This window comes from Lolium rigidum, chromosome 1 (genome assembly GCF_022539505.1).
Source record: "Lolium rigidum isolate FL_2022 chromosome 1, APGP_CSIRO_Lrig_0.1, whole genome shotgun sequence".
Lineage (NCBI taxonomy): Eukaryota > Viridiplantae > Streptophyta > Magnoliopsida > Poales > Poaceae > Lolium > Lolium rigidum.
This window is the reverse complement of record NC_061508.1, coordinates 338,644,080-338,659,065: the sequence shown is the minus strand read 5'-3', so window position 1 is coordinate 338,659,065 and position 14,986 is coordinate 338,644,080. Positions and strand designations below refer to the sequence as shown.

Below are 14,986 nucleotides of genomic sequence, written 5' to 3'. Positions count from 1 at the left end.
GGTTAATGGAAAATTTCATACTACAGTTCAAAGAACTGACCAAGATAGTCTCCGGCTTTATACAACAGATTAGATTAATCATGATAGCTAGATTTAATTAATTCAGCGGGCTAATCCCGTGATACTAATTAGGATGAGTACACTTAACAGGTGACTTTAAGAAATAATTTTTCTTGCTACTTCAGAAGTAGTATAGATCAGATTCTCTATATTATTTATGAGTAAAAATATATCATTGATGGTTTAAGTCATCAGGTTTATAATTAGAAGACGTGACCGGTATAACTGTGAATACATTATGCTTAGCCGAACCTCTGTTGTGAATTCCTAGTTAGTGAAAAGGGGTTTGCACAATGGTGAGGATATCTCCCTACTTGTCTAATAGGATACCATGGCTCAGATTCATTTTGTTACGACAGCATTCAGTTTTACAATATCCAGAATGCATATTTTATACTCCCTCCGTCTCATAAAAGATGTCTCATATTTATCTAAGTTTGAATGTATGCAGGCACACTATTTAGTATCTTGATACATCCAAATTTAGACAAATTTGAGACATCTTTCGAGGGACGGAGGGAGTAATGTTGTCACGTCGGACTAGAGAACATATTTCCTACCATAACTACTATATTAAAGGGCAACAGACATCTTTTTTCTCAGAATTTTGAGACCTTCTCTGAATTACTGTGGTGGTTCTTCTGTGTGCAGTTCTGTGTTGTGTAGCAATTTCGGCTAAAGTGTTTCTTTGATGGTCGGCTGTCCTGGTGTATCACTTGGGTGGCTGTAGCTGAAAGATAGGTTGAGCGGTGGTGGGACATCCTTGTTTTGTGGGAACTGGTCAAAGCGGTCTCGCATCTTCTGTCGTACAATCCAGACAGATCGTCACCATCTTCCTTCTCCTAAATCCCCCACCATATCTTCCATCGCCCAATGAAATCTCCACGCGTGTGACCCTCGGCAGCCTAGATGTCCACAGTCGTGCAATTTCTAAGATTTGAGTGGATGTCGCCGGTGATGAGTTGTCTGGCCATGCTCATCTCCGACCTGCCCGCGCCTCCCGCTCCATGCTCGAGTTCCCTCCTCGATAGATCAACTCAGCCTTCCGACGAACGGCCGCCTCCATGAGAAAGCAGGGGAGATGTAGGAGCCAGGAGCATCCCCAGCGGCACCAAGATGTCAGCGGCGGAGCGGCCAATCGCCACCAGTGGCGGATATGCATCTCCACCGGCCTCTCCCACCCCCACATGATCTCCTCCCTACTCGATTCCCCTGCCCGAGCTCCCATCGGCCGAGCCCTCCTGGCCGCGAGCTCCTCTCTCCGAGCTGCCCACGGACGCGGCGGCGGCTGTGCTGGATGCGCGCGAGGGCGGCGGCGAGGAGCGCGCCGGGGACACTAGCAGGACGTACTGCACGAACTCAGCGTCCAACGAGGAAGCGTACCGCGGAGGCGGAAGACCGCGCGCCGGTCGTGCTAGGGCTCCCGTGAGAGATCCTAGCCGGTGCAGAGCATCTCCACCCAGGCGTTGGGAAGTGAGGTTGTGCAATTGGAAGATCTGCATAAGGTAGCTAAGCTCATCCCATTTATTACTTGAACTCTTAGATCAAGTTTCTGATGATCTTTTACATTAATTTTGCAAATTCACATCAACCTCAGTTCTTGATAGTAAAAAGTTGTGGTCAGTTCCTTCATTTAAATCAGGTGCAATTTTTTCAGGTTGTGGTCTTCATCCCGATTGATGGTCAAATCCGAGACATTATTATATAGCCAAAGATCACAGCGGCATGTACAATTATACCATGTTCAGGTTTGTACAGCCAAAAATCACAGCTACATGTCAAATTATACAATGTTCAGAGAGTCGGGAGCAGTGAGCAGTTCGACGTGATGACATGAAGCTTACAAACCAATAGTCTAATTGAAATATTTCAATTACCCCTAAGTTTGAATCAGATTCGGTGTCAGTTCCTTTATTCAAATCAGGTGCAATTTTTTTAGGTTGTGGTCTTCATCCTGATTGATGGCACAAACTTGACATACGCTGAGATGTATGAGCTGCAGTTGCTCTTAGTACGACACTCCACGCTTGCTGGGATGTGCTTGCAGTCCCTCTTAGCACAACAATACAACTTGCTCTTTTAGCATTTTTTTTTTCTCTAGAAGGACTGGTATAGTGCATGTCTGAAATTATTATTTGCAAATACCAGCGATTTTTGCAGCGTGAGGATAGAACTGTTTTTATATTTAGTGATGATTGGTATTTGGCAGGGATTTCCTGCTTGCTCAATCAATTATTAACATAGGGGATTCAGATATATATCAGGTTTTACTTCCTTTTAATACCTATCTGTGGGGAATCCTGCAGTGTTAATTGTTTGTCAAGAGAAGTACGTAATTTCAAGTCCAATGGTTGGTCATTTCGATACAAAATATTTGAGCAATGTGTGTCCGGGTTAAATTGTGCTAAGTCGTCATATTGGCACTTATAGGGTTGGCGTCTGGTATTTCTTTTTGGTCATCACACTAGCTCTTGGGGCCATTGGGGCATTACATATGTTGGTACTGCATGCAGATAAATTATGAAATCCCGTCTTGATTGTGCCAAACTTATTTTCTGAACGTATGATAATATACATGTCAGAACTGTCAAGACCGAACATTTTTTTCTCCAGTAAGGTTCATTTGTGTTTTAATGGCATGACAAGGCAAGGTAAAAAATTATAAATTTACACTGGCTTTTAGACATGCACGGATTGACTAACATGACTTTTCACCAGGTTGTTTCCCACTGACGCTTTATACTTCTCTATCTCACTAATTAGTTACATCATGAGGAGATAAGTTGTTGGTCGATAGAACCATAGTGTGCTCAGCCATTTTCCTGGCAAATAAGGGCTGAAGTGTTTCTTCTTCTGAAAGTTGGGTATGCAATGCTCTTATATTCATGTTAACGCACTCAGGTTTCTATGTACTTTGTTATTTACTCAATTTTTTTAATATAACCAAGTTTTCATGTGCGATAGCTCCTCTTATATCCATTTGTCTGCAAGCGTTGTATATATTTCCAACGGCTATGCATTAGATTTTCTCTTGGTGTAACATTTAATCACTATAACGATTCTGAGTTATTCGATGTGAACGCACATATTGTTTTTATGCCTAGCTGAACACCGCCTCCTTTAATTTTTTTTGTGTAGCTTCTGGGAATTTGTGTCAGAAAATCGTCAATATCTTCAAACTGAGCTCAGCCTCAGTTGGTACATCTGCAATAGTTAATTATTTGCAGTCACATTGTGATGGACTGATACACTAGAAGTGTGACCAACCTTAGCAATTGTGCGCAATGGGTGCAATTTTTTATGTTAAAATTGGCTGATTGCGCAAGGGAAATTTTTTCTCTTGCGGCATATGCTAATCCAATGAGTTTGGTAATTTAAGAGAACCTGATGTATACGATTTTTAAAACTGTTCTTCGCCATTGTTCTGTGTTCAAAATCTGTTGGTATAGCCATGGGGAATATCCTGAACAGTCCTATCAGTTGTTGAATTTTTCATGATGTGCTTGCACTCTTTCCTGGGTGACAACCTAGATTTATCTTCTCAAACTCCAATACCGTTATGGTTGCTACTGAGGTAGGCGCTTTCATGATTCCTGTTGTGATTGACGATGCTACTGGTGTGTATGCTTATATGTGGTTTCAATATAAAATCCTGAGTTGTGGTGAATCCAGAAATGATTCCCACTGATTACGGTTGCCGCTCCGCTCCTTCCTCCGTGCGGCGCATGGTTTTGAGAGAGCTGACAGGTAGACAAAACAACAAATACAAAAATTAATAGTTCCATGTTTCTTCATTAATCATTTTGTGGAAAGGACACTTGCTCAGATGAAACATTTCCATGGGAGCTTGATTATTAGCTAGCTGAGCTGAAATGATCTGAGTGAACTGCAGGAATGAACAAGAAAGAAGAAATGTGGAGAGCACCAGGACTAGGCCTGCAGCCATGGTGACCTTCAACGCCTGGGAGTGGCAAGCTGAAGCATGTCCAATGCTCTACAGGACAAAACAACACATCGTTGTGCACGCCACATGCATATGTTGGCCTTAGACATCACTTGCCCAAATTCAAGAGAGGAGCCAAGGTATTTTTGTATACATTGTGCTGTTATTCAGCAAGCAACCTACATCTTTTATCGCTTCACTACAATGATGCTAAATCACTTTTTCTTAATATGTAACCCGTGTCTTTCATCATTTTTACTCTATTCTTAATTGTACTCAGCGCATGTACATACTACTTTGATTTCCTTCACACCCTCATAAGAACAATTGTTCCTTTATACTTTTTAAATGTTTGTCATATGCCTAGATTATTATTTTTACTACTTTGATGTCCCTGCCCTGAAATTATTTGTGCCAGAGTTTTTTCTTTAGTGCTTATTCAATTCTTCGAATTCCACTACCTTTTTCCATTTCACACACAATCTAAATTTTCATATGGAGTATTATATTTTTTGTGTTTGTACAGGCCAAGTATGATGCTATGAGTCAGGAATGCTATGTGGGCGACTCCCCCTCTCAATTTATACAGTAATTCAATCTATTCCAGTGATATGACCATTCATTTGTCTACTGATGAAAATATCATAAAGGCACTAGGAGCCGAGAAGGAACTTTTTTGCATCAATTGGTCTGTTTATTGATCTCAATATGACACATACTGGTCTACCAAAGAAGTGCTTATCACATTACTAAAGAAGAAGACGGTGCACCAAGTGAAAGAGCTCACCATCCCCTCCTCCAACCATGAAGCTAACGGCGCTGAGCACTAACGACCCAAAGACATGGGAACACACATACTGGTCTACCTAAGAAGTGCCTATCACATTACTAAAGAAGAAGACGGTGCACCAAGTGAAAGAGCTCACCATCCCCTCCTCCAACCATGAAGCTAACGGCGCTGAGCACTAACGACCCAAAGACATGGGAACACTGACAAGACCCACCATAGGTGCCACTTTAGCATCTCTGCTTAGCTTTTCTCGCTAGAAAAGTGTTGTCATGTATACTAAATAGAATTTACGGTCTATACAGGACAATTTCATGAACTATGTAATGAAGTTCCAAGTATATATTAATACGGCTGGCTAACTTCTATTTTATAAGTGGGATTTCCCTCCTATGTGTCACCCCTCACCAATGTTGTGACAAACTTCTCATAACCACCAATGTTGCCTCATGGGTGTGGCGTGCTTATGTACAGTACACGTGCTTATATACAGTACGATGATCAATATACAAGAGACTTATTATTACCAGAATTAATTTATGTGTCTTTCTGATGCTCGCTTATTTTTTTGATTCTCGGAATCATTAACTTTTCATGCATATTATTTCGATGGATGTTCTATCAAATTTTGTTTCAACCACCTTAAAACCCATTGTTTAAAAACAAGTATTAATTACTTTTATCAATTCAAGCGTGGTATTAAATTTATTAACACCATCACATTACACGGTCGGCGCGGCGTGCCGCCGTGCCCATTCCTGCTAGTTATTATTATAAGAGTTCGTGTTCAACGGTTTGCAGTTGCTCAAATTATCGGAACTGTAGTACGTTCCTAAAGTATAGAAGTTGTCGCCTGAATATCAGTATCTAGAATTATGCAATCACTTTGTGTTTAGTTTGTGAAAATCTGTCTTTTCTTTACCATATAACTTCCTGTTTCAGTGTCCAGCAATTGTGAGTTGAGAAGTTCACTTAGTTTTGGTAAATTGCCAAACTGTTGATCTCTAAGATTCTTTCCAGAAGTTACTGTCGATATTCTTTTGCAGGGAACTAGATTTATTGTACCGGCATCATGCATGTTCCAATCTTTTGTCATGCCTCGCCACCTTGGAGTCTCTTTCCAGCTTGGTACATCCGAAGTTCCCAGTGAGATATACACGTTATTCCTCATACAGCTATACATTAATGTTGTTTCTGTTGGTAGGTCCAATCTCTCCCAAGAATGATTGTTATGGATGAAATTGGGCGGCAGGTTTGTTCCTCTACCACTTGCTAGATACATATATCCCATGGTCCTGTTTAGCAGTGTTTCATTTTTAGCAACAGGGCATTCGGATAAACTCCACATGCTTTATAACCCTGAACATTCGTGGTGCCCGATGTTACCTTTTATATCTTCTTGTGCACATTTACACACTTGTTAAAACCACTTAATAAGTTCATAGCGAGGGCAAGTTTGTTCTGACATCTTACATGCAGTTTTTTTCCAGGTTGAGCTTTCTCTTGATGATGCAAGATTAGCTCAAAGAAATGACACTCTTGGAATAAGCGATTCTTCAGCGGGCAGGTTGAGGACACATTTTATGTTGCCCAAGTTAATCATAGATTCGAAAGATTTTGTTGACATTGTGATGTTGTGCAGAGCAAGAGCATTAGCTGAGGATGCATTTTTCCATCCGTCCATTAGTTCAATCAGCTATGTTTCAGTGGAGCACTACTTTGCGATTTACATGGTTAGTATTTCACTGAATCATAAACCTCTGGCAGTTTTTCTCTATCAACGAATCATAAGCAAGAGAGTTATTGCTCTATTCTTCAACCGTGGATTTTAAACCAAGGTTATAGCATCGTAGTCTGCAAAGCAGCAGAAACCTCCTGCTATCCGAGATGTGTAATGTTGACATATAAGTTGTTTAGATAGACTAACAACTCTGGTGGTTCATGCCCCTTCCATGCTGCATTACCCATTGAACATTCCCACCTTTGAGGTGCTTGATATCGCCCAGGTGCTTGATATCACTATAACAAGGGGCACCCAGTGAGTAGGGTGCGCCATGGTCTCCTTAGACTGATTACAGAGTGGGCATGTGGTAAGCCGCGCTGCGCCAGCCTCTCACCCGTTCAACACCTGTCAAGGCAGGCTAGCCAGATAAAGAACTTCACCCTTGGTGGCGGCCAGTTCAGCTCCCAGAATGCTGATGTGAACTTCACCCTGACACAATTTTTTTCAGTAATTACAGGTCCATTTGTCATTATGACGTGATATCCTGCACAAAATCTAAAAATAAAAGAGATTGCATATTTTTGCATTGATTAGTCATTAGTGACAAGTTGAGAGGTAAACTTAGTCAATTTCTTGACTCAGGTAGGGGTTTAAACGCGAGCAAATATGACGTATTTCACATCAACAGGGAATGACTATTGTGTGCCAATCTCCACAAAAAATGGTGAACTATCGATGGGCATTGCACCTTCCAGATTGTCCTAAAAACCTTTTATGTTTTATTGGATCTGAAATAGATCCTTGACCCTCCTGCCTAACTGCAGGTTTGCACTCCATCTCAACGTGAACCTTATAAGCTGATTTAATAGAGAATTATCTTTTACCATTAAAATGTCATGCTAAGAAATCATCTCAATCTGCTCTTATAGGATGCTTAAAATGATTGGTATGTCATTGGCATAGGGTTTTCCAATGGAAAATGTTTGGTTTCCTCTGGAGGTTGCCTCGTTCGCAACCTCTGGGCGCGGCGTTTGTTCAATTTGCTTTCATCGGAGACCGTACTGGCAACGTGGGGTGGGCCCCTATGGTTTCTGGTCCACTCCTTTTACTTCATTCTCATCCACACTTTCCTGGCTACATGATGACTCACGTCGCCGCTCCTCTCTCGCGCTGAAGGCCGCCGCGCCGCTCCTTTCTCCTCGACGGATGCCGCCACCACCCTTCTCTCAGCGACGACTGCCGCCTCCACCGCTCCTTTTTCAGCGACAACCGCCACCGCTGCTCTATTGTGTCAAACACCGCCGACAATTTCTGCACGCCTCCGGCATGGGGCATCCGCCTCCGCCCTACCAGCACCTCACCAGCCGTCGGACGCCGCCCACGCACCCGAGCGTGCGCTAGGTCGTCTCCCTGGAAAGCCACGCCACCACACGCCGGTCCTGCCCCACGGGAAAGCCTAGCTAGCTGCTCCACGGGGAACCGTCGAGGATGATGGAGCTCGCCGTCGCCGGACATGGGGCACACCCTCCTCAACCTCCATGGTAACCAGCCGCCTCCAATCTCTTCTATCAGTGGGGGAAAGACGGCAGGAAACAGTCGATGCTACCAGCGTTGAGACGGTTTGCTGCCGGCGATGAGGCCTGGTGGTATGATAGCACGGCTGCATCGCTTCAAGCGATGTGTTGGAGAAGATAGATGAACTGCAAAGGTCCGCCACACCGGATGCTACCAAAGGAGTGACGAGATGCTACCAGTGGCTATGGAAAAATGCTTCTAGTGTTGTCGAGCGGTGCTTCAAATCGTCACGGCGGTTGCTGCAAACGATCGACAGCGGTGCTGCAAACGGTCAGTGGAGGTGCTGCAAGAAGCAAGTGGCGGTGCTGCCAATATTCAACGAAGGTGCTGTAAGAAGCAAGTGGCAGTGCTGCCAGCCGGAGTGAGGTTGTTGTCGGCGTGCACCGGCAAGTAGTAGTTGATAATGCTATAATAGCGTGATACCCTTGCTACAAATAGTCTACTGTTTTGCTACTTTAGTGTCTTTTGCTACAAGGTCTTCGACGAGGTCCTTCCGGTGAGGGCTGCGTCCGACTGATCTTTTGTATTCTACTAGTAGAAGTGCCCGTGCGTTGCTACGGCTTTTGTTGAATATTTTTAGGCAAAAAATAATTTATCTATTTAAAGTGTTCAAACTTCACGAGCTAACCTCATGAAAAGTTAATAATTACTAATAGGGACAGTTTGGCAAAGCAGCTTTGTACAAGTATGATAACAGAAGTATCACATTTTAAAAATGGTGAGGTATCATATTGAATACTTAAAAAGATATACACTTTGATAGATAAATCGTAAAAAATAACTAATTTTTGTAATTATACAACATGGCTTTAAATCAATTTTGATTTTAAGATCTAGAAAAGAAAAAAGGCATTAAGAGTGTAAAAATACCTCAAGTAAATGATCCAAAATATTATTTATGTATTCTTCTCCAGCAACATACTTCTTTCTTCATATTGTCAATAGAGATACCAAACCTACGTTGGCATCAATCAATCAATAGTATCATAACGTCAATGTGTTATTAGACACATCATGTATCGATTTGTCTTAACGAAAATTCCGCACTTCTGTACATAGTAAGACATGCAGGAAAGAGGATTAACCTGCAATAGTTTTAGATGTTGGATCAGAACTTCTACTTTTCATATATAAATAAAGAGGACATGTTGATGATCGACTTGTCACGTACTCACGCATACGATCGTCGGTCTCCCTGAAAATCTCCGCCTCAGCTTACTTGATACACAATTTCTTATGGTGACGACCCTGCCATCACATGCATGCTAAACATTTGGTGGCGAGAAGAAAAGAGGACTCCTGGAGCGTATTTTCCGTCGAGGCCATCCCCCTTGACTACCATGGCCTGACCAGGAAAGCAGTCGATAAGTAATGGTAGCGAACGGTGGCAGAGGCGTGCTTGGTCTGAGACATGCTCGGCAAGATGCAGACCGTTTGGGAGATGATATCGTCATAGATCATGGCCCGGACGCCGACGCAGCTCGTGCGGAAGCCGCCTCGCCGCGCTGCCCAATGAGTCGTTGGGTAGAAGAAGCGGTTCTGGCTAGTACTCGTCGGAACAAATGACATCGTATAATCGATCTAGTTTGCCGCACGGGAAATAGGATCACGGACCAGATTCTAGAGCAGTCGTCCCCGATGAAGACCGGCGTTGACGCCGGCACCATTGACCGCGGCCATTAGTCCCGTCTCCGCGCACACCTTGATGTGGCTGACGTAGTTCGAGATGGCCAGAGACGACCAACTCGATCGCAACGGCACTCGGTCAGACGCGGGGAAGATGAGGGGCGTCCTAAACATCTGGCCCAATTGCTTCAACGGGGTTGTGCTGCTCGACGAGGTGGAGATGGCCCGACGGTCAGTTTGAGGTGGATACGGCTGTAACAGCCGCACGACGAAGCTACCAACGGCCGGCACTGGCGACCATCAGTCCCATCATGGACGTGGCTCCAGGCCTCGAGCACGCAGTGATGCTTCTCCAGGAAAACTCCCGCTTTGCCCGAGCCTCACGCCCGTAGTTGATCTGTGTTAAACCTAAATCAGTTGATCGATCTTCCCCACCCTGCCCTAGGTCCGTCCGAATAAATTGATCGAGCTTCATCTACCCTTTGTGGTGCAGGCACCCCGCCGATGCATTGTCGTCCGCCGCTGGCGAGAGCGACTCCTACGCCGTCCCCTGTTTTTCCATCGCTGATGAAGTGATGAGGGACCAGTTTTTTTTCTTTCATGAAGTAAAAGCGGGTCTTTTTTAATCCAGGATTTTTAGGAAAAATTGGACACTTATCATACCGACCCTTTTCCGACTAAAGTCTGCCCGTTATCGGATCGACTAAAGACGGATGTGCCCTTTGGGGTGTCTGGGCCGCTTCGGCCTGCCTACTTATCCCAGGGATTGGTTCCTCTTCCCCTAGGGACTAGGAAAAAGGACGCATACGGGAGCAGCCTACCTCTAGGCGGCGGCGGATCCGGCGAATTTCACGCCAGACCTCGTCACAGGTGAGTGCAATCGCGGCAAATTGCCTTTTGCGCCTTCGTTAATCTTGCCTCTCGTTCTAAGCCACGCGAAAGCACCCGTATTCCCCTTTCTCGTACAGTAGCTGTTACCATTCCGACGCCATATCCCTTCTGGTTCAGGCGATCGCCGCCGGCAGCTGCTGCCGCTGACATCCGCTTCCTGCTCCCCCTCGTTCGGTATCCTATTGTACGCTTCTGCGCCGCCTCACTCTCGGGCCCGCGTTCCTCAGCGGAACCCTAGACGTCGCCGCCCTCGCTATCTTGGCCTCGATTCCTGCCGGGGCCACCACCTGCCACGGTGTCCCACCGCCTCCGGATATACGATTCACCACCTCCGCTTCAACGAGGCCGGCTCTACCGCTCGTGCTCTAGGTTCATGAGCTCCTTCCAAGTTCTTCAGTTACCCGCAAAAAAAAAAAAAACCCTCTTTTTCAGTAGATGCCCTTTTGCAGCATTGCCATACCTGAGGGGGTTCCTAAGGCAGGAGTGAAGGACAGGGTGGGCTGCGTGTATTCGATTCATCACAGGTGAGCGAGCATGGAGAATTGCTCAGTTTCTTGCTGGGGATGCGCCATCTCTCTTTTTGTGTACTGATCTGGTTTGGGAATCGTTACTAATTTACCTTAATATATCTATAAAGGAGGAGCAGAGAGATTGGCAGACATGTTTCCGACAACCACCTCAACTGCTCCTGAGTATTTTGTTGGACGGTATGCAGCATCCTTTGATCTTCGATGAAACTCAGTTAGAAACTGAAAAGATTTCCACTTATTGTTGTTGGTATCATTCACCTTAATGGGGAAAGTACTGTGTAGTAGAAAATCTATTAATTTTCATATTCCATTTATGGTAGATGTTTATCTAGGAAGAAAAGCCCTCAATATCTCTAGGTAAGCAGACTTGTGGCCAGTAACAACAGCACAAGTTATAACCAAAAAAAGAGGAAGCGCAGCTTTTAGGTTGTGTCTTCTGCTAGTCCATTATTTTTGAACTGATTTGCAGGGAAGCATGCATTTTCTTGGCTTGCTACCGCTGAATATAATTTCCTATTTGTTGCCCACCAACCAAAATAATAGCGAGAGCAGCAAAGTTGGCAAAAAAAAAAAAAAGATGACCATATATCTTCTAATTGCTATAATATTCATTTGCATGAATAGTTGGAGGTCGTAGATAATATGTGCGCTACATGCACATGTTGTTTTACCTTTTGTGGCTAATGCTGATTTATACAAAACATTTCTACTAATCAGTGTGTCCTCTATTTTGAATTTGCTGATAACTTCCTTCCCATGTGCAACATATCTTTAGAACTTCAACATTTCCAACAAATGTTATGCATTTGTATATATATATTTTCCACTCATGCAGTTTTGACACAAGGCTGGAGACTTGGCAAGATCCCACTCCTAGGAAATCAGAAACTACTTTCGAGGAATTTCGCGAGGCTTGTATTAAGGCTGCCAGGCGCAATCACAGCCTTATGGATGCTAGGTCATCAGTTAGGCTTAGTGAGGAGCAGCTTAGACAAAGAGAAGAGCAGGATCACAAGTTCTTGATGATAGCACTGGAAGTCTATACCAAGAAAAATAACATGCAGGTCAATCAATAATTACTGTTCTGGATATTCTTTCATGACAATACTTGCTGTGTTAGTTAATAATATTGCTACTTCTATTCTGTTTTTAAAATGGACATCTAGTTTACTACTTGTCCAAACCAACTCATATTAGTTAGGCACTGAACAAAATATTCTTCCATGAAGTATATTAATTAATACTACTACTCTTACTCAGTTTTTAGAATGTACATGCAGCTTATAATAAGTTACTTCAGCCACTATAGTGAGTGCTTTTTATTCTTTGATGATAGGTTAGCCAACTGATTTAAGCCATTATTGAAGCTAGCTGCAGAATTGAAAAGCAATTTACTATTTTTTTTTTGAAGTGGGCCTATTATATTGACATACATTTATATTATATATTGCAGCCTACTGAACTTGAATTTGTGGAAGTGAAAGGAAGAAACCTTATTGATGAATTTGGGCTGGGATATTTACATTTCAACTTTTTAGTGAAAGGATTAGATGGTAAAAATACAATGTTTTTTGCTGAGGTGCATCATGATCTTGAAGATGAGAATGATATTTATCTTTGCAAGCCTTTGGAAGAGGAAGATATGAAGCCATCAAAAAAGAATGACGAAGGTATTTTCACACTTTTATTCTATTTGTTATACTATTACACTCGTGCTCCAACTTTGAAGGTCATTTACTTTTTCATATTCCTATTTTTATTTGGGTTGGCCATTGACTAATGCACTTTTCTTTCTTTTTAAGCTCTCTGTAAAGGGTGTGAATATGGTGCTAAAGATCTTATACATCCCAGTTGTGGTAGCTTCCGTGGTGGGCACAAGGATGTTTGTCCGATGCAGTCGGACAGTGATGACGATGAGTGTGATTATGAATGGCCCCTCTTGGATTGGATGTAAAATAGTGTGTTCACTGTACTCAGTTCAACTTTGAGCTATATCGGTGCCTCCCCTAATTTTACATCCATTCCAAGTGGGAAGTTTGTGTTATCCAATTGTGTAATTTTATCTACATCTATGGAAGAATGTAGCAAAGTGGCATGACCTGCCAGGCAAGACATGGTCTGCAGTTTCTTTTTCTTTTGACTCAGAACCTTAGTGTCCGTGCTGCAATTTAATATATTAGGAAGTTTGTGTCCATCATTTCTGTGCCATGACCGGTATTATTTCCGTTCGTGCTATAATTATTTCTGTGCATAGCAGATATTTTTTTGTAAAGGCGGCCCTAGCTTTGAAAATCGGATGCACTTTCTTGTGTCAGAATCGTCTGGTCACCCTCCCAGACGCAACAAATCAATTATTTGTGAATCTTTTTGTTGATTTTATTTTAGCAATTCGAAATACTCCGTATGTTTTGTGAGTGGAGGGATACACCCGGGGAGATGAATTTAATTTAAGAATCTTCTCCTTGAATCTGGAATGGTTCTATTTGGTCTCATATTATAGAATTCAGGCGGATTGAATGCTCCGAATAGGGGAAGGGTTGTGAGAACATCAGTGGAAGCGGCGGCAACTTAGAGCATCTCCTGTAATTGGTGTTCTATCGAAAAAAACGACTAGTTTAAGATGTGAGAGGCGTAAATAGATGTTGTAATTGGGCTGTAAGATAGAGGGTGGAGCAAAAACGCTATCTCGCGCACTATATCTACATCGCTGGAAAGAGTGCACAGCACAAATCGTGTGCAGAAATAACTACCTATTTTTACAGTTCTAAAATTTAGAGCTTCTATTGAAGGTGAATATGGCCTCACACACGACACACGGATGCTTTTACAGCGTCAAAATTTAGCGCGATTGTTGGAGATACTCTTATGTCGTACACATAACGGAGTCCAAGCTCATCACGGTGGAGCTCTTTCTCATCCATAAGATCTTTTTTAGAAGGTTTATAAGATTTTTTTTGAGAACATGCACTTTATTGATTATCTCACAAAAGTACAAAAAGTGGAAAACACAAGTAGAATCAGCTAACAAATTTGACTTAGCTAATATATGCCCCGCCTCATTCAAATTTCTCTTCACATGGCACAAAGATGCTGACGAGAAGTGCTGCACCAAAACCTTGATATCAACCACCAAAATACCAACACCGGACCTCTCTTTTGTAGAGGTGGATAGACATTGCACCAACGTTAAATAGTCGGACGCAAAACCACTCGATCAAACCCTTCCTTTTTAGCCAAAATAACATCACGATGAAGGGCCAACGCCTCGGTGTACTCAAGCTCAGAGATCCAATTCAGATGATCCCAACGAGGCAACAAAAAAACACCATGATGATTTCGCATTACCACACCTGACCCCATACAACCTGTAGCCATGGAGATAGCAGCATCTGAGTTAATCTCGAGAACCTTACCTTGCGGTGGTGAATCCAACGATCTGAACTTGGCTCACACCTTGAGTTCTGATCAAATCAACATAGTCTACAACTTTACCTCCAGTGACGGAGTTTGTTTGACGCCTTCATTCCGTGACGCATTGCATGCTTCCCGTGTGTACCAAAAACCAACAGCCAAAGCCGTAGCTTGGATATCGAAGCGCGGCCAGGGAAATCAAACAGCCATTATTTGCAAGTAGCGAAGCTTTTCCTATCAAGATGCATAGGTACCTGCTGTTTGATTTCCCACCAAGTAGCTTGCGCAAACTGACAGAAGAGCATCACATGTTCAATGCTTTCCTCTCTGCCACAAAAATAACATGAGCCATCTGCCGGTATGTGTCGCCGAACAAGCCAAACACCGCTTGGTAAACAATCATGTACGAAGCGCTAGAGATGAGTCTTCATCTTCCTCGG

General features: G+C 43.2%; 1 protein-coding gene and 1 long non-coding RNA gene across 2 annotated transcripts; both read left to right on the top strand.

The window, feature by feature from the left end:
* Positions 1-1,357: 1,357 nt before the first annotated feature.
* On the top strand, positions 1,358-4,202 carry LOC124700689. Its single transcript, XR_007001800.1, has 5 exons — positions 1,358-1,565; positions 1,718-1,808; positions 2,000-2,924; positions 3,733-3,807; positions 3,953-4,202. It is a non-coding gene; the product is annotated as an uncharacterized LOC124700689 (long non-coding RNA).
* Positions 4,203-11,246: 7,044 nt separating this feature from the next.
* Positions 11,247-13,332, top strand: LOC124684455. The gene is made up of 4 exons (XM_047218763.1): positions 11,247-11,312; positions 11,971-12,199; positions 12,589-12,805; positions 12,938-13,332. The coding sequence occupies exons 1-4, from the start codon at positions 11,266-11,268 to the stop codon at positions 13,087-13,089; spliced, it is 645 nt and encodes a 214-aa protein (XP_047074719.1). The 5' UTR covers positions 11,247-11,265; the 3' UTR covers positions 13,090-13,332.
* The last annotated feature ends 1,654 nt before the right edge of the window (positions 13,333-14,986 follow it).

Coding starts and splice junctions, on each gene's coding strand:
- LOC124684455 (XM_047218763.1), top strand. CDS start 11,266: ATGTTTCCGACAACCACCTCAACTGCTCCTGAGTATTTTGTTGGACG. Junction 12,200..12,588: donor CCAAGAAAAATAACATGCAG/GTCAATCAATAA, acceptor TATATATTGCAG/CCTACTGAACTTGAATTTGT. Junction 12,806..12,937: donor ATCAAAAAAGAATGACGAAG/GTATTTTCACAC, acceptor TTTCTTTTTAAG/CTCTCTGTAAAGGGTGTGAA.